The 25,528-nt window shown below is 39.5% G+C and overlaps 1 protein-coding gene across 3 annotated transcripts in view; it reads right to left on the reverse strand.

Annotated features, from left to right (window-relative positions):
* Positions 1–1,109: 1,109 nt before the first annotated feature.
* Positions 1,110–25,528, reverse strand: part of sgip1a (SH3GL interacting endocytic adaptor 1a) — a 51,925-nt gene continuing 27,506 nt past the window's right edge. Inside the window, exons 5-25 of one of the 3 annotated variants that reach the window (XM_029500244.1) lie at positions 25,440–25,502; positions 24,855–24,915; positions 24,317–24,492; positions 22,480–22,488; positions 20,995–21,006; positions 19,756–19,777; positions 19,561–19,669; positions 18,825–18,907; positions 17,693–17,773; positions 16,989–17,063; positions 16,092–16,850; positions 14,643–14,764; positions 14,219–14,372; positions 9,414–9,473; positions 8,386–8,497; positions 7,172–7,327; positions 6,175–6,310; positions 5,776–5,978; positions 5,484–5,548; positions 4,192–4,356; positions 1,110–4,041 (exon numbers count right to left, since the gene is read on the reverse strand). In XM_029500244.1, the coding sequence (XP_029356104.1) occupies positions 4,019–4,041; positions 4,192–4,356; positions 5,484–5,548; positions 5,776–5,978; positions 6,175–6,310; positions 7,172–7,327; positions 8,386–8,497; positions 9,414–9,473; positions 14,219–14,372; positions 14,643–14,764; positions 16,092–16,850; positions 16,989–17,063; positions 17,693–17,773; positions 18,825–18,907; positions 19,561–19,669; positions 19,756–19,777; positions 20,995–21,006; positions 22,480–22,488; positions 24,317–24,492; positions 24,855–24,915; positions 25,440–25,502 (2,646 nt within the window). In that variant the 3' untranslated portion in view covers positions 1,110–4,018. Of the gene's footprint in view, positions 4,042–4,191; positions 4,357–5,483; positions 5,549–5,775; positions 5,979–6,174; positions 6,311–7,171; positions 7,328–8,385; positions 8,498–9,413; positions 9,474–14,218; positions 14,373–14,642; positions 14,765–16,091; positions 16,851–16,988; positions 17,064–17,692; positions 17,774–18,824; positions 18,908–19,560; positions 19,670–19,755; positions 19,778–20,994; positions 21,007–22,479; positions 22,489–24,316; positions 24,493–24,851; positions 24,916–25,439; positions 25,503–25,528 lie in introns of all 3 variants that reach the window. The other 2 variants (XM_029500242.1, XM_029500245.1) reach the window with 2 other exon arrangements.

Here is a 25,528-nt window from a genome sequence, read left to right on the forward strand (position 1 = left end):
TTGATGAGAATGCACTCAGGGATGGTACTCGAACGTGCAAGACTGTATCTCCGTCAGCTCAGATTCTCCTTTTCAGTTGAGGCTTGTATCTTGTAGAAAGTGAGCAACCAAAAGGTTTGCAGGTTTGTAAAATGTCCATCCACTGCTTGGACACATTTATAGGAAACCTCAGCCGTATTCTATCATTTTGCTATTTTTGACGAATAAATGTTCTTGCACAAGACTTACATTGTGTGAAGTGTGACATGTTTTTGACATTGGAGTTCCTGGACATGGATCAGTTCATTTCAGCAAACTATCCCAAGAAAGAACCCCATGGCAACGGGCATGGACTACATGGTGCTATACAGTCAAAAACAACCATAGTGGTGGACTGACAGGTATTATCGCTCATACGAACAGATGTGGATATAGAAAGCCAACACATGGATCCATTTAGAACTTTTATTGGTTTTGGAAAGAAGCAAACTAATTTTCTCAGTTCATCTTAGCATTGTTATGGACTGTACAAACAGCTTGCACATGTGTCTGAGGTTAAAGTACAGAACCAAAAAGCATTCTGGTTTAGAGCACAAATAAACACACTCCCTGGTCTCTTCTCAACAGTAATGCAGGTAATTGACACTCAGCACAACACGTCATTTCAGTACTATCTATGGTCATGGATGCCCCACCTTTTACTGCATGCAAAAATGAATTACTGCTGGACTAATTGACTATGGAGATGATCTGGAAAATTGTTTTAATTCTTTTCTTCTTTTTTTTTTTTAACATGGTGCGACAAAGAATAATCAAGAAATTGGCAGAGTTTTGTTTTGCCTTTCAAGCTGAAAGGTTTGAATGAATCTGTGGTAATTTAAACCGATACAAAATGGGGGATTTGTATGGTGGGCCTTTGTAGATAATGCTGTAGTGACTGTTGCACTGATAGCCTCAAGGATAACACAAGTTGGTAACAACTTTGTTTCAAGCACGCCAAGTCTTCCAGTCAAGTAAATAAAAAAAAACTGTCATGACAGAAAGAAAAATGTTACCAAACTAACGACTTACTAGGAGCTAAATGGCACCAATCATATCGTCTCACTTTAACAAAATTCAGCCTTAGTGGGTTTTTTTTTTTTTTTTTTACTGGGCCTGCACAAAAATAATAATATTAAATAGAAAGAAAAAAAAAAGTGGTTTCAGAAAAATTTTTTTGTTTTCACAACATGACTCAGATCTGAATTTTCTCAGTGGTCAATCAACCACGTTTAAAAACTGTCCAAGCACAAGTACGACATCAATCAATGGACTGCTGATTTTGATGAATTGGATTGTCCAAAACCCAGACTGCGACGCTTTGAAAAGATTGGTTGCATTTAGCAGAATGCTAACGTACAGTACAGTAGAGAGATCTTCAACTTGACTTCACACACACATTTTGTTCTTCATGTTGAGTATCAGAGCATTCAGGAAGTTCAACATCATCAGCACAGTGTTTTTTTTTTTTTCACATTAAACAATATATTTTTTCATTTTTGTCAGTTTTAAAAATATTCAGCTTATTCTCCTTAACAGAGGACTGACTGACAAAAAAATACAAAAAGAAAAACAAAAAAAGACAAAGGAAAAGCAGAGTGTTTTGGTCAACTTAACCTTGCTCCACAATCTCACTCAGCTCTTGTCATCTCACAGAGACCATTACGATTACACAAAACAAAGCCATGGATTCGAGTTGGTTGGATGATCAGGTATGTGCTCATGATATAATCAGGGAGTTTAAGTAACACTGAGGGGAATGGAGACAGGTGCTAAGCTTAATCGATGACACATGGTCAAACCCAAAGTGATAACTGGGTAGATAGATGTAGGAACTGAGAATGTTTGTTTTATCACCATGAGGTCTGAAATAAAAAAAAAAAAAAAAAGAAAGAGATTTGATGGTCCCAGTAAACAAATCCTGATCCAGTAGTGGCACCTTAAGTCTCCAAACTTTTCATCAATGTCTTGTTATTCAGCATTTTGGGAAATATGCAAGTAAATTTTTCTCGTTGGAAATTAGAAGTTAAGAAGAGATGAACATAAATCTTATGTCTGATAGTATAACGTGACGCTATGCTCAGATTAGCATAAAGACCGGCGTTAGCAGCTTGCCTGACTGTCTGCTACAGAGAATGAAAAGTCTCCAGTTGTGCTAGAAGCTCTATATTGCAATGATAATAGCAGCAATGCTAGCATGCTCAGTTACATTTGGATACACTTTTTGTCCTGTATAAAATATTAGTTTGGTGCGTCAACATGTTAATATTTATTAATCAGCTGAGAGTAAAGAATAGCTGACGATAATGGGACTGCAATTAGTTGGTAAGTGACTGAGGGTGCTTGTAAAGCTCAAAAATTAATGTCACACTGTCCAGAAAAAGGTCAGGAACTGTTTCAAATGAAATAATCATGGCACACTTTGCTGATTTGTGGGGACCTTAAAGGTGTCAGATGCAGGATAATGACACTCCCTGTTTCTAGTCGTTACGCTAAGCTAAGCTAAGCTACCAATCACCCTGCTCAAGCGTCCTATTTAACACAAAGGCATGAGTGTCGTGTTTAAAGCATATTTCCCAAAATGTCAAATGAATTCTCTACAGGATGGACCTGACCCATGGTACAGCTAACTCTACATTAATACTGCTTTCAGAAAGCATAACACAGCATCCATGAAGATATTTATCTTTTTCTTTAAATTACCCCCACACCCATATATAGCGTTAGTTAAAAAATTATATCTGAAATAAATTGAAAAATTATACCTTATACTGTACACAGGTTACCCAACTACACAGATAACAAAAAAAGAAGAGAGAATCCAAATATTTATACTTTTAAGGGTTCTGTGTTGTGTGATACAATTCAAATTCTATTCATATACAGACTCACGTTTTATACAACAAATCATTCTCATCAATAAATAAAAATAGAATGCTGTCATGTACTCTGGAGTCTACCACTGCTGTCCTGGGAACAACAGAAAGGCTATCTGACAATACGAGGAAAACACCAAACGCCCTTTAAGATATATATTATTAATTTAAAATGACACTTTGTACACTTTTTTTATTTGTTCTGACAGGAAAAAAGAACATTTTGCAACCAGAACGCTTGTTTTATCATTGCAGCTGCCTAACTTGTCAAAACCCTCTCTGTGTGTGTATTCCAGAGGAAAAGAGAAAACTACACGAAAACAGAAACAGGCTGAATGACAGATCAGTGCATTTACACTAAAAAGAATGTGATCTGAAGTCATGTGACCCTGTAGTACCAGTAGGCAATGCATGAAAATACTTTTTTTTTTTTGTAATTACTTGATCACGTCTTTGTTACGATTGAACATACACAACAGCAATAAACAGTGTCTTTCATCGACTGTTTGTGTCAGCATGTGCTGATCTGCATCAGTACATGAATTTGATTGCTGTCAAAACCAAACAAATGGGTGAAATCAGTACAGGTTGGAGAGGAGCGGTCTCTCACTTCATGCCCTCATCCAGAAAGATTACTCATTTTCTGATTTTGATTTTCTTATGTTCAAATAAATGCTTTGTGGTGGGCAATGGACACGTTAACCAGCAAAATATTGTGGACTGGGGACAACAAACGCCATCCTGAGTTACAATCTCACCAAAACTCTTTCTGTCCATATCTTCAGTCAGGCAGCTGCAGTGAAACTTTTAAAAATCACCACCAAACATTGACCAGAGGAAGTTGGAGACAGAGGCACAGACTTCAGAGGAGGGGAGCACCCAGGTTGCTAACTGCAGCAATACAGATGTTATGAAATGAATACAAATACAATAATTACATGACCTAAAACAGTTCCACGATGCTATATGCAAGTCATACAATACTGCTGGGTAGGCTGTGGACCTGTTGTGTGGGTTTGGAAAAGGTCCATGGAGAGTCTCTCTGGTGTTGATCTGTCCTCCGTCCTCGGTGTCAACCTCAGTCCACTGCAGTTGTTTTGTTCAGTTGTGGTCAGTAGTATGGGTTAGTTATCAGCCAGGTATTTTCCTGAAAGAGACCAATAAAAACATTCAGGCTATATTTTAACATGTCCCCATGTTAAAACATTCAAACAGGTTGGTTCTACTTACGAGGCTTGGTGGAGCTTTCGGCTGAACATAGTGACAGACAACAGTTTTACTGAAATGCTGCACTGACCTGCGGCAAAACGCTTCTTGATGAGAGAGAAGCGGTATCCTGGCCCAGCCAGTTCAATGTCACAGCCCGACAGGGTGCTGCCCTCACTGGTGAATTGCACTGCCAGGGGAGCTGGTTTACTGGGGCCCTCTGTTAGCTGGAAGCGAGCCAGTAAAGATCCCACACCTGAGAAGGGAGGGTGCATTCAGAAAGATGGGTTGTTTCATTAGACAGTGATATGAGAAAAAGAACTCAAATACACACTTAAAAAATACAGGCAGCAAAAAGACTTGCTGCTTCAAAAAGACTAAATATAGGTTCCAACTCCAGACAACTACAAATGGTGCTGTATTTAACTTAAGTGCAAGAAGAGGATGTTGCATCAAAGCCTGTTTAATATTGAAATGTTTCTCTCAGACCAGTTGGAAGAAAACACAGTGTGAGATTCACCCGGAAAGAAAATTACCCTGAATTACAGGGACACCTTTTATAAGAGGACATACAAAAACATTCAAAGAGAATAACATCGTAAATCATCCATGTCCAAAAGACAGATGTTTACATTGATCATACATTCATGAAAAATAATTTATCTTCGGGCATCATCAGGCAAACCTTCAAGGCTTTCTATCTAGTACTTAATGATGTTGGCCAAGAAATGATAGAGCATCATGGTTTACCAAGTCAGGCTCACAAATCACCAGAATATTCTTGATCATTTGGGCATACTGTATGTGTTAATATATCACTATAGGCACTAGCTTGTCCTAAAACAATAAGATCTGCAAATATATGCAACCACAGTTCAGTGAAATGTCACACTGAAAATCTGACTGACTGAAAAACAGGTTTGGTGAAATAACCATTTTTTGACATAGGGGGGCATTGTTACTTCAGGAATCACTGTCTAGAGGCCTGGCCTTTCCTGAGGGGCATCATGCGTTCCACTTGTTTTTCTGTAACTTGCTCAGCTACATCTGGTGCAGGTTCTAGCTCAGTCAGTCTATTAGTGTCTGCATATCTAAAAGTGCAGAACCTGTCACCACACCGTTTGGGCTTCTATTTCCTTCCTAGTCTTTTTTAATCCTCTATCTTAAACCTCATCTGTGGTTGACCCATGGTTCAGCTAATACTGAAAATTGAGCTCTAGCTTTCAACTTGAGCTGATGCACTCTGACCAACAGTGAAGTTTGTTAGGATGTGCAACAAAGCAAATTTTCACTGATTGATTATGTAAATATGAAACCCAGCCAGAAGACTTTTCAACAGGCAGAATCAAAAGAATGCAATAAAAATCATCACACTTCACTTACCTCCATTTTCAGATTTCTGGGAGATATCTGGAATCTTCCAAAGAATTCTTTGCTGCTCTGCATTCCTGTCAGGAGCAGAAGACAGAGCTCAGGTGAAGAAAGCTAACACCTGCTAAGTAGCATTCCTAATTGCTTTAGGGGGTATGGTGATGAGCATTGAGCATGACAATGATCATCTAAGGTATAATAACAAACACAAACATCTAACGCCTCCCTTTCGTGCATATTTTTTTGGCCTGTTGAGTTGCCTCTGTGTTGAGTCTTCTCAGTATTGATGAAGTTAGGACTGTACCATGCTGCCGGAGGTAAGACAGCCTGTAGTTTTGAAACTCCTCCATCGATGGGGACGAGGAACTGAACATTATTGAGGGCCATTGGCGTCGACATGGCCTCGCCGTTGTATTTGAAGTCTATCCTCAGGTCAGTGCTGGTGGGCTCACACCTCCAACTCACTGCCAGGTTCAGAGGAGTGGACTGGTGACCCTGCACAGAGACCTGTGACGAATAGATGCAGATGGAATGTATAATTGTTGCCATCATATAATGCACTTGGCAGTTGGTGCTTCGCAGGCCCAGCTACAATAATTAAAGCTGAGGTTTGTAATTAAATCAGTGCTTGTCTTGTCAAAGCTGTCGTCTGTATTTCTTATCTTACTGATATAAAACGATAACTTGAGAGGGCTGGGCTTACCTGATACTTGAGCATGTCCACGTTGTAATACGTTGCCTGTGGCTTCTGCTCTGCAACCTTCTTTAAGTGAGATATCAGGTTTGGCATGTTCACCCAGAAGTCCTTGGAGTCAGCCTTGGCTTTTGTGGTGGTGTCACTGGTGGGGAAGCAATGAAGAAAAGCGCAATCAAAATACAGACAGTTAATATAGCTGGTGATGTTCGACTCTGATGGATGTGTAAAACTAAAAGTTTGGAGTTTGGGGGAAAAAAAAGAATGAGTAAATTCAATTAATAAATAATTATAATGAACAGCAATAATTAGACCTGCTATGAAGCTATATATTTTTAGTACCACTAAATGGTGATCTTTTGTTAGATTTATCAGGAGGAAAAATGACTCAGAAGAGGATGATGAATTTAAAAAAAAAAAAAAAAAAAAAAGAACGTCTGTTCAAGGTAACTGGGGAGAAAACTCCACCTAAAAAGGACTTAACAGGTAGTCTTCATTAGAGTCTGAAATGATCTCACTGATCATTATGCATCCTGACCTCTGTCATCTGGGAGCTATTTATCATATTCTTCGTCACCAGTTTACAGATACATTTTTGACAGGTTACAGAGTGACCTTAGTCACATTAGTTTCACTGAAAGATCACGTGTATGTATGATTAGTTATCACAAATGGTGCAAAAGAGCATTCTCATGAAAACATCCTAAAAAAATGTATTGAACTGAAAACAAGCTGAAAAAATGAATAAAACTTCTGCAAAGTCATTTTGACTATCCAATGTTATATAAAGTGACACTCATATAGGGCACTCATGAAAGTACTGGAACTATCAAGTTAGACATTAAAAAGTCAGATTTTACTGCTGTGTTTGTTAGGATAAATCAGCCAGCATTCCATATAATCCCCAAAATAATGGCTTCCTCACTGAGACCCTGCCGCCAGTAAGAACTGTGTTTATTATTTCCTTTCTGGGGATGAAGTGGTGAGTTCACAGCGGTGTCATTACCAGCACAGGAGCTGGGGGTTAGGCAGCACATGCTCCAGTCGGCTGTAGTTGGTTATGCTGAAGGTTAGCACGGCGGGGGACGGGTTATTAGCAAAGTGCCTTGTGATTCCCGCTGGAAACGACAAAACCATCTCACCTATGATCTTGACAACACACCTAAGAGGAATAGGTGGAGAGGAACATAGTTAGAGAAAGACTGGAGAGACAGAAAAAGAAAGTATACAGTACACAGTATACAATATACACCACAAATCTGTTTTGTCAAAAAGTCCTAACTTGTTTCTTGTACTGTAATTTCTTAGGGAAAGCCTATCAGCCTGGATCACAGCCTTTATGGGGTAAGTGCTTTCTAAATCCCGATCCTCACATTAGCAAAATTAAAAAGCACTTTGGGACACTGTTTAAAATCAATAATTTAAGCAATAAATTCTTTACTCTTCCCACACTAAGGCTGTGTAAATACAAAACACTACTGTTCACTAAAGTCTGCCTAACATTAAGCTGCTCTGCAGAGCTGGCAAGTTCAATAAAATTATATGGACTATATACATTCACTTAGAACTTTAATTTTTAGTTACACTCACTTAAACCTAATGCACTACAAGACAACTGTAAATAAATTATGCAGGTTTCAATGTTCAGAATTTGATTTGCCTACATTAAAATGATTTTGACTCAACTATATGATCATTGTAAATTGTGTTCCTATTATTTTGCCCACCTGATTCAAGTCACTGAGGGTAAACTAAGCATCTAAGACACCTTTCTGGGTAAAATTGATGAAAATTCATCTCATACAACTGAAGGAAGACTTTTTAAACGCAGATTTGAAAAACTGCACACGGCAGACTACATAAACAAAACATTTACAGCACTACTGTGATGACCTCAGTTTTAGTTCTGTCTTCCTAAACTACATTTCAATATTATGGGAAAACATGTCACTCAGTGCAATTGTATTCCTTTTTATAAGCTATATTAGAGTTGTAAATATAATATAGACATTTTAAAATGTTTGTGGATTTCCCACCAAAGTCTGCATATATACCCAGTCTTACAAAGTGTCCTTACGGCAACAAAAGTATTTACATATTGTTTATACATGCTAGTCAGTGGGTAATGTAATCAAGAATTATCTTGCATTAACCAAATAAAACACTTCTTTGTTCATATTATACACAACCAGTCTGTAAGAAAGTGAGCTGTTAACCTACTTGCTGGGGTCAGCTCCCTTAAAGAAGGCGTTAACTGTCTCTGTGAATGCTGCAGCCACTGGTAGGGTGTCCTGAGCACCCATGGTGAGAGGACTTGGACCTCTGGAGCAACCTACAGTTAACACACAAGAGGCTCAGACAAGGTTCACGCTCAAATAATAACTAGCTAATACTTTTCTGTTTTCTTAAAAAAAAAAAAAAATCACCATCAAAATATTCCCAGTAAAAGCCCTAAATGAGTTTCACATCAGTCTGAATAAAAGAGTATCAGCAGTTAGAAGAGATGTTCTACACGTTCTAATGGAGGACTCCACACTCTTCCTAGCCAACAGTATGTGGATGAAATGAGAAACAAACAATGTATGTATGAAACTACTTGAACTGAACACAAATATACCCATTTCTCTCTGCTCTTTGTGAAATTACATAAGTTTAGAAAACTATTTCTAAGATCTCCCTGAAATTTACGGTTATTAGATCACATTTGTGGATTTAGTCAGCACTGATAGACTAGAAAGGAAAGACACAGAAAAGGCTTAGAGAGATGTGCATGCTTTTTGTAGACATGCTGTTGACACTGAATTATTCAGACACGATCAAAGAGGATCAAAGAGCCCAAAGATCAGACCGAAGCCCAAATGACCCCTCTCCCCACCACCCAAAAAAAAAAAAAAAAGAAAAAGAAAAAGAAAAAAAGAAAAAGGTGACGACAAAGAGATTAGTACACAGAAAAAAATGATGATTCGTCAGGAATGAAAGTTGATCAGCAATGACGAAATGAAAATTCATCATTACAGGAAGAGATGGTAGAGTATGACAACACTATGCTGTTTACAGCATATGGGGGGGGGGGTCAGCCAGGTGTTAGCATGGTGTGGGTTAGGGTGACAGAGAGATGACAAAGGAGGAAGAGGAGAGGGAGGAAAGAAGGGGAAGGGTTGGGCAGGGCAGGGAGAGGGGCAAAGCTTGCACAAATGAGGCTCTAAAGAGTGTGTGCACCACGCCACCCTGATGCAGAGAAAACTTACCTTCAAAGGTTAAATAAAACTTCCCTCTGTCAAACCATACAAGGGATGGCTGGTCATTCTCTGTGTGGGGTTGAGGGCAGGAAGAAGGAGGGAGGGCGGGATGACGAGGTGGAGGTAGGGAGGGAGGAGGAAGAGGGATGAAAGGGGAGGAAGGTGGGTGGGGGGAGGGGGGAGAGAAGGACAGTAGTGTGAGTCTCACATGGCAGGTCTATCACACGTCACAGTGAGGTGAAACGTGGAGGTGGAGTCCGAGGAACAAAGAAGGGACAGGGGGCCAAGACATCGCCAGGACAGGACATGTGACAGCATGGCTGAGAAAGGATGTTTTTCCTGTGCATGTTTGCGTGAGAAAATTAAGACTGAGGTGGAGTGAGGGCCAGATGTGCGGTGCTGGATACTGGCAGTGGTGTGACTTAATGTGCAAGATGGGCAGTGGTGAAGAAAGGAAGTTGAGTAGAGTAGCTGGCTGCAGAGGATGAGAAGTGCTGGCAGAACAGACAGTCTGGAGGCCCCCGGCCTCAGCGTTGGGCAGTGGTCCCCTTTTCTTGCAGAATGAATGATAAGAAAATGCTACAGTTGGCATTACTTCCTGCTTTCAGTTTGCAGATCGTTCACTTAAATGCCTCTTTCTTGGGCTTTACCCTCAATGTCTTGCTATGTTCATATTCCCCCTAAGCCTATACTTCCCAAATCTCCTTTACAGAGACATGCAGCAGGGGTCAGCTGTGAGACTGAGACTGAGATCACAGAGAAGGGAGCAAGCGGGTTTAATGTGCACTGAGATATTCTCTGTCCCAATTTCAGGGGACAGGTCCTCTAAAGAACACAGAGTATCAAAACACCCGGAGGGCAGAATGTACTTGTACCTCCTGAGATGACACAATTAAGCTTCACTAACATTAGATTTGTTGCAGATTATCAGTGTAGTTGTATATGTAAGATGTTAGAAGACAGGAAATTACCACACAGAAATACTTTCAGGACTTCAGGAAAATGGTGTCCTCACAGCAAAGTCGTTTAGAGAGCTGGGGCAAGGTAGTATTGAAATAAAATTTGGCAATTTCTGTGCATACCTCAGACATTCGACAAAATGTAAATGGCAGTGGTACAAACGGGCAGAATTTAAAAGTGCACATTGGTAAGCCCTGCTTGAATACACAATAGACAGCTGGCACAAACTGTACTAAGTGTGGTGTTCTGGTGGACTGTTTACTTTGGATAGATTATGCGGCTGCGATGTACACAGTTTAATTGGGACAAAATAATTTGGTTGCATACTATATTCTTCCATTTCTACTTTAATATACTAACATAAATAAAAAGCTTTGTTCAAAGTGCCCTTGTCTATCCCATAGCACAGTTTACTGTATAGTCAGCAGTGCTGACCAAAACTAAATAAAAGTAAATAAATAACTAAATGGTTAGTGGTATCAGCGTTCTTCAGGGCAGAAGATACAAGTCTAAATAATCAGCTATTTAGACCATTGGCAGCAGGAACAAAATCATTTCTCAGTCTATTAGTTTTTTTGGGAACATATCTGAAGCTTTTGGTGAGCAGCAGAAACTCACCAGCCAAGGTGGGGTTCTGATTAGCTAAGATTGGACTGGATACACCTTCAATTTTAATGCACTGGGTCACAATACCTTGCAAGGTCTCTGCAAGGTATCTTACATGCAGCCTCAATACAAGATTGAAGCACAGGCTACCATCAGTGACAGTGCCAAGATATCTTTCAATATGAACCGGCTCAACATTCTGAGCATCAATGCTGACAGAAGAGATGACGGAAGGATACTTCTGAAAAATTAGCAATCATCTCTTTAGTTTTTGACATATTCATTTTAAGCAAGGTTGACCTACACCACTCAGTGAATTCTCTGACTATAGGACCACGATCAGGGACACAATTACAGAAAGGTCAGCCCTTGGTAAGTCCACTTGCTTAGGTGACACCCCTCATAATGACTGCGAACCCTATTTCTGGATCAAACAAACAACAATGGAGAGAGGACAAGCTTTCACACCTTATCCTTGTCAAGAGGGACACAGCTCTGTGAAGGAAAAACATCTTTTGACAACTAAAAAGTTCATCTTAAGAATCATAAACACTGACGTTGTTATAAAAATTGAGTTTGGTTGAGAAATAGATTTCGCCCCCTCCAATGCAGTGCCTGAACTGCCAGCACTTCACATGCTCTCATCCTTGTCCTCATATTTGCAATGAGCAAGCCTGAGCTCATGCCTACCTTCCGCTGTTTACATTCTGCAGGGTCTTTCAATAATCCCCCTTGATGGGTAGGTTTACCAGTTGCCAATGTCAGTCTTTTTTTAAAGAAATAAATTTGATGTTGAACAGGGACACAGCACCAATACAACTAAAACATGCTAAGACAGTGTTAAGACAGTGAAGGTGTCTACATGCGGTTTCATTTCTTAAATTACTCCTATGATAAGGGACAAAAATGCAGCAATTACAGGGCATGCCCACAGCCACGTGTGCTCATGTCTGACTGATCATTTAAGATTGAAAACTTTGAAATCATGACAGCAGAGTGGGGTAGGCTTGTCTGAGGCTGTGCTATTGCTGTTTTGGAGAATCAGATCAGTTAATGCAATTGTTTCGTAAGTGCTGGGTGATCAAACAAACAATACTGACTTCACAACAACAGGGATTGGATTGGGGTTGTGGAGTTTGGTGTTGCATTTTTCTTTAACTGGGGAGTGTGTGAGTGGCAGGTGTAAAAGGTGGGCATCGGGGGTCAAGCAAGCGGGTGGAAAGGAAGCTTTATGCCCAGTGGAGATCAGTTGAACTGTAGGCTGCCGTGCTAACCCAGCAGTGAAGGAGAGGATGGCATGAATACCAAACAGCTGCTGCCTGCCTAATTTGGCCTAATTCTCATGCCAAACTTCAAACGACTCTATAAGCAGCAGCTCTGATCTGAGAGTATGCATACTGTTGTGACTGTGCGTGTGTGTGTGTGTCAGAGAGACACAGACAGACAATATGGACCTCAAGGGCCTGCATGTAAGAAGCTCTTGAGAAACGCTCATTGAAGACACAGCACACAAAACACTCTTGTGGTGCACTCAGAGTAGAGGTATCTGGGAGGGACTGCACTGCGCACACACACACAAAATATGTGTCATGAGGAGAAGAGATGGGAAGTTGCCATGGTGACATGGATGGTAAGACTGCCAATGGTGTATATTCATAAAACAGAGAGAAAAGTCTCATGAGCGGGGCAGATGGGAAAAGGGGAAGATACTTTAAAACTTGCTTTAATGTTATGAAATAGATGGAGATTTTTGTGACACCGTTTTAAATTTTTTTCTGGCAGATTTTGTCTGAAGGTAACATGTGGAACGGGAATGGCTAAGAAAATGAGGAGAGAGAGAGAGAGAGGCTGTCATTTCTATTAATGCTTGGGTAATGAGTGGGTAGGTATGAGGTGTCAAGAGCAAAACAATGAAAAATGATTATTTCACTGAAAAATGCTACCACTCTTAAAAAGAAAAGTGTGTATGTGGTATGTCCCTACATCTGAGCAAAACTAGTGAAATTAGTTAGTGTTAGGACAGAGACTATGTATTTTTTACATATCTAATCATTTTCAAAAGGAAATATGGGAAAAATATCTCACTATTTTTTAGTGACATCAAGAAATCACCAAGAAACACTCTTGCCTTTCCCCTTTTATGTCAAGTGCACTCTGGGTAAGGAGCGTAGAATGGAATGAAATTGTCAAAGGAGTACACTCCAAATCCCTTCCCCCAACCATCCCCTTTCCAATCTCGGAGGGGATTTTTACTATACCTGCAAATGAATCAAAGTGCCTCTCAAAGGTGGGCAGTTTGTCTACATAAGCATCATCTTCTGACAAGCCAAATGAGAGAAACAAAAGGCAAAACAGAAAAGAAATCAAAATTATGAAGAATTATTTAAAAAATAAAAAATGATAAGTACTTGGATGCATGGAAAAAATACTATAAAATACAAAAACTAATTATCTGACTGTACATACAGATGTGATGACAAAATACAAAAATCAAAAAGGCACTGAGAACAGAGAGGGGCCATTGATCATAAAAGCTGACTCAGCTCTTTGCTCTACCAACAAAGCTCCAATGCATAGATACAGTGTGGATCATAAGCTGTAATAGAGACTAAATCACCATTAGAATAATTTCTGATGTGACATTTTGGATCTATTTTATTTCTGCCTACAGTCTGTTCAATAAAGCAACTTCCAACCTATATTCTGTTTTTATGCAAACGCTGCCTTCAGGGTCGGTATTTTTTTACTTTATGACTCAGCCATGTTACAGTCCACGCATCTGTTACTATCCACTCTCCGCTTGGTGGTGCTTGATTCTCCAACACTTCTCTGAAGTTACATCAAGGAATGTATTGTTTTGTCATTAATTAATCAACCAGACAATATATATGTGTAGTTGGTTCCTAAGAGGAATAGTTATTTCTTAATAAAAATATATAGAAATACAACAAACCCTGACACTAAATGCTAATATTCATAACTTAGTCGACTAGTACAACTGGGAAACTCTCAGGATTTGCCAGAAATATATTTATCTATTGATATTTTTAAAATATCAATAGATAAATAGAAACTGCGTGACTCATTTCACACATACTCTGAGCAAAAGGAAAGACAGGGCCGGTGCATAAAATGAATAATAAACCTTTAATATTACACAGGAACAGATGAATTCAGCTGCCATCTCTAGCCTCTGTGACCACAGACCACAGGGAGCACCGCTCAGTGACCGTTGAAGAGGCACACACCTGACACAGACACGGAGAGCTCTTTGCCAACGGTGGGAGTAGTAGCTGCACTCAGCGAATTGGTGGAAGAGATGGAGGAGGTGCTCTCAGCCCGTGCCAATGGGGCAACAGGCGGGGGGCTGGCCGAATGGACTGGCGGGCTGAATGGACGATTCTGAGAAATTAAAGGAAAAGAGTATATTTTTGTTTTACACGACACATGGGCTAGATTTGGTTTATGTTGGACCATAATAAATTGATGGAAGAGTAAAACACTCAGTTTTTCTGGAACTGCTTTCCTTAAAGGTTACTTCACCATGGAAAACAGTTGTGTTGGGGAAATTCATGCCTGAGAGAATAATTAATTGAACAACAACAAGATGGAAAAGAGAGAAAACACTTTCAAAAAGGAGTGAGATTTAGAAATAAAAAATGCAGCTCTTACTGGATCTCCAACAGTGGGTTTTCCAGGAGGAAGTTTGGGTCGTGAAGGGGGGCGTGGCGGAGGTGGTGGTGGAGTGGGGTTGACTGACGAAGGAGTGGCTGGTCGTACAGGAGAAGAGGAACCTGCAGCGAAGAGCAGAAACACATACAGTTAAAATAATTCCACTACAGAGTACGAAAACAGTCAATGCAGGATAGGACAGGGAAGACTATATTAGTATACACAGTAATTACTTGCCCTTACGTATCCTAAAGCAGAGTGTCACTGAGGAATACAAGGTTTACTTCCACATAAACAGATTTAAATTACGATATAAAAATCAAGAGTTTGCGTTCACAAAAAGAGTTTTGTTTACTTTGAACTATTTTACAACCCACAATCAGCATTTCTGTAGAGGATTTAACACAGAAAATTACACTTGTTACCTTAGCTGCCTTCTGATGGGTATCCTCAAACTGCCATCAGACTAAATGTTGCCTGAAAATTACAGCTTCATTTTTATTTCTTTGCTCAGCTTTAAGTCAAATCTTGTTTTTCTTCTAAGCTTTTTTAAAACATTTCTTTATATAATATAATTGATTAATTATCCATTCTTTTGTAGTGAGACCATTTCTTCAGATGGTTTTATGATGAATTTTGGTGAGTGGCATCTTAAATGCTGAAAGTGACTACAGAACTGGTTGAGAATTAAAACATTTAACAATGGCAACAGAGAACAAATAAAATGACAATAATGTTTTTTTTATTGATAACTGATTGAAAATGTTTATCTATTAAATTTAATAGTTAATAATTATCATTTAATCTGAAAAATATTACTAGATATTTTTATGTTGCTCTTTTGAATGTGCAGAGCTACAGAAAAGGAAAAAATGGAAATGTTCCCCCATGTCCAGTCTGACCTTTAGCTATGCAGCAGTCAGAATAACAAACCCCCCAATCCCCCCCCCCCCAAAAAAAAAAAACAAAAAAAAAAACAAAGCTCTAGCTAACAAAACAATCTCATCACAAAATGGTACTATTAATTCAACCAGGTCAAAGCCTGATCCCCTTGTCTGGAGGAAAAATAAATAAATAAATAAATAAATAAATAAATGCAGAACCACGTTCAGTTTGTGTGAATTTAACAAGACAGACAGTACAATCAGCTGAAAGCTGGAGTGGGCACAATGTCAGCAATGAAAGCCCATTCCAATTTGTATCAGAACAATTCGCATGTCTGACCTGATTCATATGAATGCTGTTGATATTATTAGTCACCTAATCATCATTATCGAGAAAAGCAGCACTTAATTCATTCATCTCGTTTGGTTTAATTCCATTTGTGGTGATCAATCACTGTTCTTTTAACACAGGGGTGAGGATTAGGGTCAGTTATTTCCACATATCTAAGCTCGAAATTCCTGTCCACTGTAAAACCTATTCCAGTTAGAACCACGGTTTACTCACCACTATTCGTTCCACCAGCTCCTGATGTTGGACCTGGTGAAGACACCACTGCCCTGTATGTGGGGGGAGGAGGTGGTGGAGGTGTACTCCGGCTCCCCTGACTAGCATCTTTGGGTGAGGTGACAGTTTCACCTATATCCTCGTTGGGTTTGGGGATGTCTGTGTTATTCAAATGCTCCTCTTGAGACAAGACGAGGGGTGGTGGGACAGAGCGTGGTGCAGATTCCTCAAAAGAGGGACTTACTGCTGGAGGGGTGCTTGCTTTTGGAACAGAAGCTGTTGCAACACTGGCAGACGAATCAAGAAGAGGGTTAGAACAGGTGGGGGGAGATGTAAGCTCGTTTGTAGGTGCAGAGGGTGGAGACGTGGCTAGTGTGAGAGGACCATGGTCTTCTGGCGTTGGAGGACCTGAATGGACTGGAGGTGCAGAAGCTTCCTCTGTGGGAGGTGAGGAGGTTGGCAGAGGGGGACCAGGGTCTTGTTTTGGGGGAGTGGAGGGAGGGAGAAGTGGTACAGGGTCTTCTGGTGGAGGTGATGATGAAGGTAAGGGAGCGGCAGAAGATTCCAGAGGAGGAGGGGAGGTCGGTAATGGAGGTGCTGGTTCCTTTGGTAGTGGTGGTCGGTTTGAAGCTTCTTCACTGAAGCAGACCCATGTGTCGCCTGTATCCTCGCAAGCAGAGGCAGCTTGCTCTGGTCCAAAAATGTTGTCCAAATCTGCTATTGAGGGCTTCCTACCGTCCTGTTGTGCTTCTGTTGAAGCTGAAACACAGATAACCAATCAGAAACCACCAGTTGATTTACAAACATAGACAGGCAAGTCGACAGAGAAATAAGAGATAAAGAAGCTGCTGAGATCCAATGTAAAGATTGATGTGCTACAATAGGAAGGCTTTTTACCAGTATCATCTGGAGAGGGAGGGCCACTTGTTGGGGGAGAGGTTGGGACATTCTTAGGTGGAAGTGGAGGTGGAGCTGGAATGACATAAGTGAAACAATGAATAGTCCTATCAGTTAAACCAAATGACATCTGGATTAGTACCTTATCAACACTGGTGATTGCTTATTTGGCAATGTGTTCATAATATAAATTTTAATTCATTGAAGTATTACCATCACTATGGTGAGAAGAATCATAGATGAACTACGTACGGGATAGAAAAACCTTTTAACAAAAGCTACATTTTTAGATCACAATATGAAAAAATGGGCGATGAAAGATGTTGTTTCCATGTGCCAAACACAACCATGAAAACTTGAGAAGGCATCATCCCACAAACCATTCACCATGCAACACAGTATATTCAGTCATTACCATGCCAAATGCAAGAAAAAGGCAGAAGGAGGGGTTGGTGCAGTATGGCAACCTGGAAGTGAACGTCTAACTTAACACACTACAGTCAGCAATGTGTCGTTTTGCTGTGAAATTGCATGACACGAAGAGGATTAGGGCTGGTTGTTATAGATAAGGTGAGTGTTATCGTGTGACTTCATCATTTCGCAGGTGTAGATGATGAATGGGGTTCATGAGGTGATTGGGCTGTGCAGTCATTCCAGGGAGAAGAGGAAGGGTGGCAAAATATTCAGTGGTTTACCAAACTTACTTCCTGTTGGGAAGGACCTTGTCAAAGAGGATTCTGGCTCTGACAGAGGAGCACCCCATGGATCGGACTCAGACACAACAACTAAGTTCATGAGGGGACAGAGCAGGCCAAGTCAGGGGCATAAGCATTTATAACAAATAATCTTTTCAGTCTGTATGGCTTCAAACAGAAACAGATTTAAGAAGGAAAAGCGCAATGATCAATATGTGAATAATAATCATTAGCCGGCAAGAAGTTATTTCCAGACTCAATGGCAAACTTAAAAGCCAGAGTTGGATTGTGTTGTATCAGTTGGAGGCCTAATGAGTTTTCTGTATTTAACTTGAATGCCGAGGATAATTTGATGGTCGAATCTAGTTTTCAGCTCAAAATGTGAATACATGAAGATGGTGTTGTAACCTAGTCCACTCAAACAATGTACAAATTATTGATTACTGTTGATTTAGACTGTATGAGTCTAAATTACCATATGCAATTAATTTTTATTAATATTATACTTGACCCTTGCATCACCCAGGGAGACTGCTGCTTCTATTCTCTTAAGGTTGAACAATAAAGTAAAAGTAAAAAGTGGCAGATTGAAAGACAAAAAGCTGTTCTATTTGTCTGAATGAATGAATGTAAAAGGAATTTGTGTGGAGTTGATGTCAGTTATGTCTAACATGGTAGTGACATAATACTTAAGAGCTCTCTTACAGACTGCATCACTAAATCCTACTGGATTGGACAAAAGCAGGAAGCAACAGAGTCATCTGCATAATAACAAGCTGCAGTGTGCATATGAACAGGAACTCTGAGTGCCAATTTCAACTTTGACCTTAGCAAAGACAGATTGGGTGAATCCTCAACTGCACTGTGAGCTTAAGGGAAGAACAATGATAGTAGAGAAATAGGTGAGAGAGCAAGAGAGTGTGAGAGAGAGGGAATCTGCTGTGACAACACAGCAGGATCTAGCCGAAAGCCTTAGAGAGACGATAAAAGTGTGCTCAGAACGCCTTTTTATTATGTCACACTAAAACAATGTAGGCAAAAGCCATCAACACAAATGTATTCTAAAAACTAATACAGTCAAAGACTCACAAAGATACATAAAGACATAGACACAAACATAAAGTGACAAAGGAAGGGCTACCTTCAGTTTTCTGTTCTCCAAAGGCTGTGTCCAAGGGGGGGCCGAATAAGGCTGTGGTGTCTTCAGAGACCGTTGTTTGTTGACTGCAGTGACAGAGGACAAAGAAGAGAAAAAGGGGGGCGGGTCACTTTAGTCAGCAGAGTACATACTGTCTCAGGACTGCACTGTGCTCAATTCAACAACAGTGATGTAAAGTGAGAGAGGGTGAGAGAGGGTACTACGTAATTCGCTGTGTAAATAAGTATATATGGGAAATGAGCTACAGCTGTGGAGAGAGTATCTGCGCCTAACTTATTCCATGGCTTTTATTAATTGCACTGGACAGACAACAGATCCTTGTAATTTTATGAACACATACATGAGGACCCTGCTATTACATTAGAAGCATGAGATAACATGTTTACCTTGAAAACACTGCTTGACTATTACTTAAAGAAGTTCTCTTTGTGGGGTCAAGGCTAGTTAAAGTAAAGACTTCACTGAAGCAGACATTTGAAAATTTTAAGTCATACGTTATCTGTGCTAAGATAAAGCATAAAGATTGGATGAATATAAAACCGATTTACTTCACAGGGGGATCTAACAGACAGAAGTTATGAGCAGAAACACATAATGTGGCAGGCATTTCTAGGGGCCAATGGACAAATGTTACATAATCAACTTTCAGTATGAATTCATTTCAGTAGTCTGAGAATAGCAGTGGCTTGTGGCAAGTCACTTGCATCCAACTTTGTACCTGGGGGGTTGTGGTGCTTGAGCTGGTGTGGGGGCCACTGTAGGAATAGTTGGAACAGCACGTCTTGGTCTGGCTATCTCCTCACCTGTAATCACAGATAGAATATGTTCTCACATGTGACTTTCATGATATCCTCCTAATTCACTGTCTAATTAACCTTGTCTGAGGACAAACGACAGCAGGGTGAATACTTACTGGATGTATTCCTTTTCAAGGCCTGTAACATGAAAAGAAAAGAGTGAAAAATAAAAACCCAAACATAGGACATAGGAATGTACACAACAAAGAGTCAAAATTATGTACAGAAGGTAAGAGAACTAGCTCGAACTGAATTGTCCCATCCATGTACAACAGTCACAGATATATAAGAAAATGCAAAATATTTGTACTCCCAACTGAATTATACTTCTGTTTTAATAAACAGGAAGTTGTGTGGTTCAACCAGAGCAATGACACAGTGTACAGTGTAGTGTCAGAGGATGCTCTGCAGCCTTTGGTTGACTTAATTTGATGAGTCTTCTGGAACTTCCTGACCAGTTACAGGCTACACAGCAGCAGGCAACACATCCAAACGCGCACACACAAAGCACCCAGCCATTACAGGTAATGCTGTTCTTCCTCTTAAAGAAAAAAAATAGGTACTACAAATAAAATTTGCTACACCTCTTTTTCTACACTATGAACCAACTTCCTGATTCCAAAACAAAGGTGCTTTCGGTGGCAGTGTTGCCAAATGATTCCTTATTTACCAAATCACCAACAAAGTAAAATGGCATGGCAGCTCTCTGAACCCAAAAAACTGTATTATCAAGGAAGCAGTTTAAATTAAGGTTATGTAAAAAACAATATACTGCACTTGCAATAAAGTGACACCGCTGCTTCCTGCGCTGGGCTTAATGGTTTGAGTAGTGGTTTGTGGTGTCAAAGCAAGAATATTACAAAGCTGAATGTATGAGGCTTATAAGGTTGAAATACAAGAACATTTGAATAGAAGTAATTTTTTTGTAGTTGTTGGAGACAACAATGCAAATAATGCCTCTCCAGCTGGGAGCTTAAGCCACCAAGTGCATGTGTGCATGGTGGTATAAATTCACCATGAGAGGGACACAAGAAGGCAAGAAGAGCAGAGAGCAGAGAAGGAAAGAAGACAAAAGAGCAGAGGAGAAGCAGAAGAAGTGCTGAAGCATACTGGTAATTTTGAGAACCTGGAAAAATGTATTTACTGATTGATTTATTTATTGATTTATTTGAATAAACATGAATATCAAAACAAATCAGCAAGGAATTCTGACTCACCAATTTGATTGCTGAGCCACTTATAAAATTCAGGGTTATTCAACCTACCGCATTGAAAAGGTGACAAGCAAAAGGGTACAAGAAGCTGTGTGACATATTTAGCGTGACCCCAGGGACACAGAAGAAAAGGACACTTACCGGGCTACGTTTCTGTGACCAGCAAAAAGGAAGAGAGAAGAGATACCTGGTCAGAGAGTAACAAATCAGTAAAGCAGACATCACATTATATGCATCAGGAGAGCAGGGGAAGACTTTTGGCCTGGTTGCTCAGATTTGGGGATAGTGTTTTGCCATGCCTATACCAACCTATGCCATGTTTTCATCTGTTTGATTTTGCGAGAATTCTTTTGCCTTATTCAATGCAAGAACTTGAAAAATATATTTGAGCCTTTCTGATAATTTTTGTGTTAAAATCTGCATTTTTTGCAATCTAATGTTACTGAGTGTGTGAGGCTTCCAACTGCCCTGTTGGGCCCCATAATTTCTGCTGAAATCTCTCCATCTGCCTGCATCCATGCCCACTCACATCAACCCTGTCTCCCCTCCTTCCCTCTCTTGTGCTTGTTCCAGTTGTGCAGTGAGCCATGAGTGATTAGAGTGATGCAACAGAGGGGTGGGACATGCTGGTGGAGAGGATTAACGCCATTGGACAGTGTTGGCGCAGGATAAAGTGCAATGCTGCTTGTCATGGCAAATCAGCGTCTCCTGCTGTATGTAAACAGGAAGAAGAACAGGAAGGGCTCAGTGTCGTACACTGTGACCTTTAGCCTCCATCAGCAACTAAGCTTTAAGGAGACTTATTTGTAAAATGTGTACAAGCATGCGGATGTTTAGAATAGAAGACTACCAACCAATATGTTTTGTTTGGTTGTTTGTTTTTTTTTAACATTCAAAACTGCATCTTCTCCTTTGGTGCAAGAGTAATGTGGCAGTTTGTGAAGCAGTTCATACATTAACATAGAGCAAACGATGCAGGCACTCCCTATGTTGTTCAGACTGTACTGTGGCAGGCTGCTCTAATCACAGATATTTTGAAATGTGATAAATTTTCCAAGAAGATAACAGGTTTTTCTTCCAAATTAATCTTCTTAAACACAATTCTAGAAAACAAGAAGAAAATGACTTTTTTTGGTTCTAACTGTCTAACTACTAACTCCTTCCTTTTCTTGTCTCCTACTGCTTGAAGACTTGTTATTTGGAATAAGGACTGAAGAACCAATTAAAATAAGATTTAAGACTTCTTAGTCAGCGGAAACAATTTCAAGAGCAGGGGTCTTGTTCCAAGAGCTCCAAGTAACTAAGTCAACAAATCAGCCTTCAAGTGCCATAAAAGTGTTGAGAAGTCACATGCCTACATCTTTGTATATAACATTACCATGAAAGAAAGAAAGAAAGAAAGAAAAAAAAAAAAAGAAAATCACATATTGATCCAATTCCCTACAAATTGTTAAAACAAATTTAGATAATATACTCCTTCTCAATGTGTTTAGCTCAGTCTCAGGTATAACTAGCAGATCTTACAAGAACATTTGGAGAAATTATTGTGTTGACAGTCAAGACGCATAAAAAAAAACAAACAAACAAAAAAAAAAACTAACAGCAACATGCAAAGCAAAGGCTTACCGGACTCCTCTATAGAAGTTAGCATCATCATTAGGGGCAGCGAAGGATGAGGGATAAAGGAGAGATACAAAGAAGAGATTGGTGATCGGTGTAGTTACAGAAGAGGGTGGTGGGAACTACATCAATATTGCAATGCAAAACACATTTAGACAAATAAAGGCAGTGCTGTACTTTGGCTTGTCACCAGTCAGGCATTCATCCCTAAACCTACATGTTATCAATAAATCCTGACATGAACATAAAACCCTGGCTTTCAAATGAAATAAAATGTTCACCTGCATCATTGTGTTCTTTTCAGTTTGTGTACCTTCAAATATTTCATGAAAAACATGCTAAATAATATATAAACGAAACTCATGCATTCTGCTAGATACCACACTAAATATCACAAATCTTGAGATATCAAATGTATATGAAGAAAATCGGTGTTAAAATAATTCTAATCTTGGGTCCAAGAAATTGAAATGATATTCCAACTATGTTTGTCTTTTTTTTTTTTTTTTTTTTTTCCAAAAGAAGAGAATCATGTGTCAAGAATCAGCGCTGGCTTTCAGTGGCCAGTTGACATTTGGCTTCTCTTCTTTCATCTGATCATTTTTATTGTCAGTCCAGAGCCAAGGTCAGCCAGAGATGCCAAGGACTGAATGACTGCATGACACATGTAATTTATGGAGGAAAAAGCTGGGCAGTAATTCTGATCCTTGTTAAGATTCAGGTTATTTCACTACATTATATGAATTGGAATGAGAAGGTTGGGGAAACTTACTTTAAAACAGCTCCATATACAAATTTTATTATTTCACATATATTTTCATCAATCGTTAATGTGGCAATTTTTAAAAAATAAACTAATAGATCTTATACTGGTGATAGGACAATAAGTAGCCACAGTATGTAATATACTCCTCTATAATATTAAAATGTCCACTCCAGTTAATAACATAACAAATGTGTTTCAACAAATGTGAAAATAGGATTCAGATCGTGTTAAATTGCTAATCAAAAGAGCTGACATAACAAGAATCCCTTTGATCTTCAGCTGAATGAAAACTTGGCCTCTGTGGAATTTAAGATTAAGTGACAACTAATCTTGCAGAAATTCATTTCAATTCAAGTCTACAATTAGTCAGGGGTGGCCTCATCTGTGTAAAATGGGCCATGCATATCATAATTATGTCATAGTAATGCCCCTTCAAAATGGCAAAAACAATCAGTGCCCCCTATGTTTCCCTCCCACATGTTCCCGGCATGAAAAGACTGTCACACCTGATCACAAGAACAGAGCCAGTGGAGTATGGACTGAATTATTGAGGACTGAAGCTCAGATGACCACAAGCAACCTCACTGTACAGCAAACTGACACATGGTTTCATTGTGCCCACTTTCCTACCTGAATTATTTAGGCCAGACATCCAAGCTAACTGCTGTCACTGGATAGGAATTATGGGTAGGAGCTAGAAAGGCAGTGGAGGCCAAAGCCATGCTCATCAGTTAATATGCATGGATTCAAATAAGATCCTCAAACCTTAATATTTGGCAACAGGACAACATCAAATGCTTCATTTTGCAGTGGTATGTTTGTTTTGTTTCTTTTTGTATTCAAAAATGAAAAGACTAAAAGCCATGAGATCACTCACAGCACTGATCAGGCATCACCTGAACAACACCCATGCACTGCCACATCTGGACACATAAAATAACATCTCTAAATGTTAAAAGGCAGATAGATGAAGAAAAGAAGCAGGAGTGATTCACACGTGCACGTTACAACAATCTAAACACCATTACGATGTGCCGCTGGAGTAAAACACAGCAGTGACATAGCAGAATTACTCACCAGAGGAGACGGGGACAGAGCTATGTTGCCTATGGAAGCTTTGAGCTCATCGACTGAAGGGGCTGACACGACACGATCGGCGGGCAGCGGCTTGATCTTGATTTTGAATTTTTTCCTGTGGTCCTCCTCTTCTTCTGATTCATCAGAGGAGAAGAAGTGGGTTTTCTTGGTGGTAGGTGGGGGCACAGAGTCAAAGAAGTTGTCCAGGATTAATTTAGCAGACGCTGCACCACATCACTGATTAAACTTGCTTCATTATTTTGTGACTTCATTAATTGTGAGTGTTTACACTGTGTTAAGTAGGTGCTGCCCTTTTCATTTGTACATCAAGTTGCATGATTATTTTTAGGTCTCTCTTAAAAAACATGTGCCCACTGATGAGGCAGTCCCAACGGAATATAAAAGGTACACAAAGAGCAATTCCCAATTAACATGTTATAAGTATGATATATTTCATAAATATTGGATGGATGCAAATAGAAAATAAGTTTGTTTAATTCTGTGAGATAATTTATCAAAAAATTGCTGAGGATATCTCCCTCCTCTGACTCGTCTTCTGGCCTGATGCTATAGCCTTCATCATCCAACTCAGGTGAGTTCTGGAGGAAAAGGGAAAAAAAAGAAAAAGGAAAAAAGGAGAGTCCATGTAAACTTTTTAAAATGTCTGTCTACCAATATGTTACACTTCACACACTGGAATGATTTGAAAATGAAATTATAATAGAAAGACAGCATTTGGTTCATATTTTGTGGTGCTGGTACATTTACTTTCCATTGGGATTTTCAGATGATAAATACAATACCTCCAGTCATAACCAATGCTAGGATCCTTTGAAAATGACCAAGTACATATTGACAAAGTCATAACACTAACCTACAATGTAAGCAATAAATGTTACTAATGATAATAGTTAATGCAGCACACTGGCTTAATTTACTATCTGTATTCACTGACTTCTTTCACTGATTTTTACAATAATGCAAATCAATAAATAACCAAAATTTGGTGTAAATGAAAACAAACCTTCTGCTATGACTTAGAAAAAGAAAAGTTGACAGAATCAGATGAATCACCAGATCAAATAAGGATAACACTAAATTCCACATTTGAGGTTTTACTTACATATCTGTCCCAGTCGATATCTCCATAGAAGCCATTCGGGGCTCCGTTGGTCTTCTTCTGAGACTGAGAAGAAAGACAGTATGACTAAA

Source organism: Echeneis naucrates, chromosome 4 (assembly GCF_900963305.1).
Source record: "Echeneis naucrates chromosome 4, fEcheNa1.1, whole genome shotgun sequence".
Taxonomy (NCBI): domain Eukaryota; kingdom Metazoa; phylum Chordata; class Actinopteri; order Carangiformes; family Echeneidae; genus Echeneis; species Echeneis naucrates.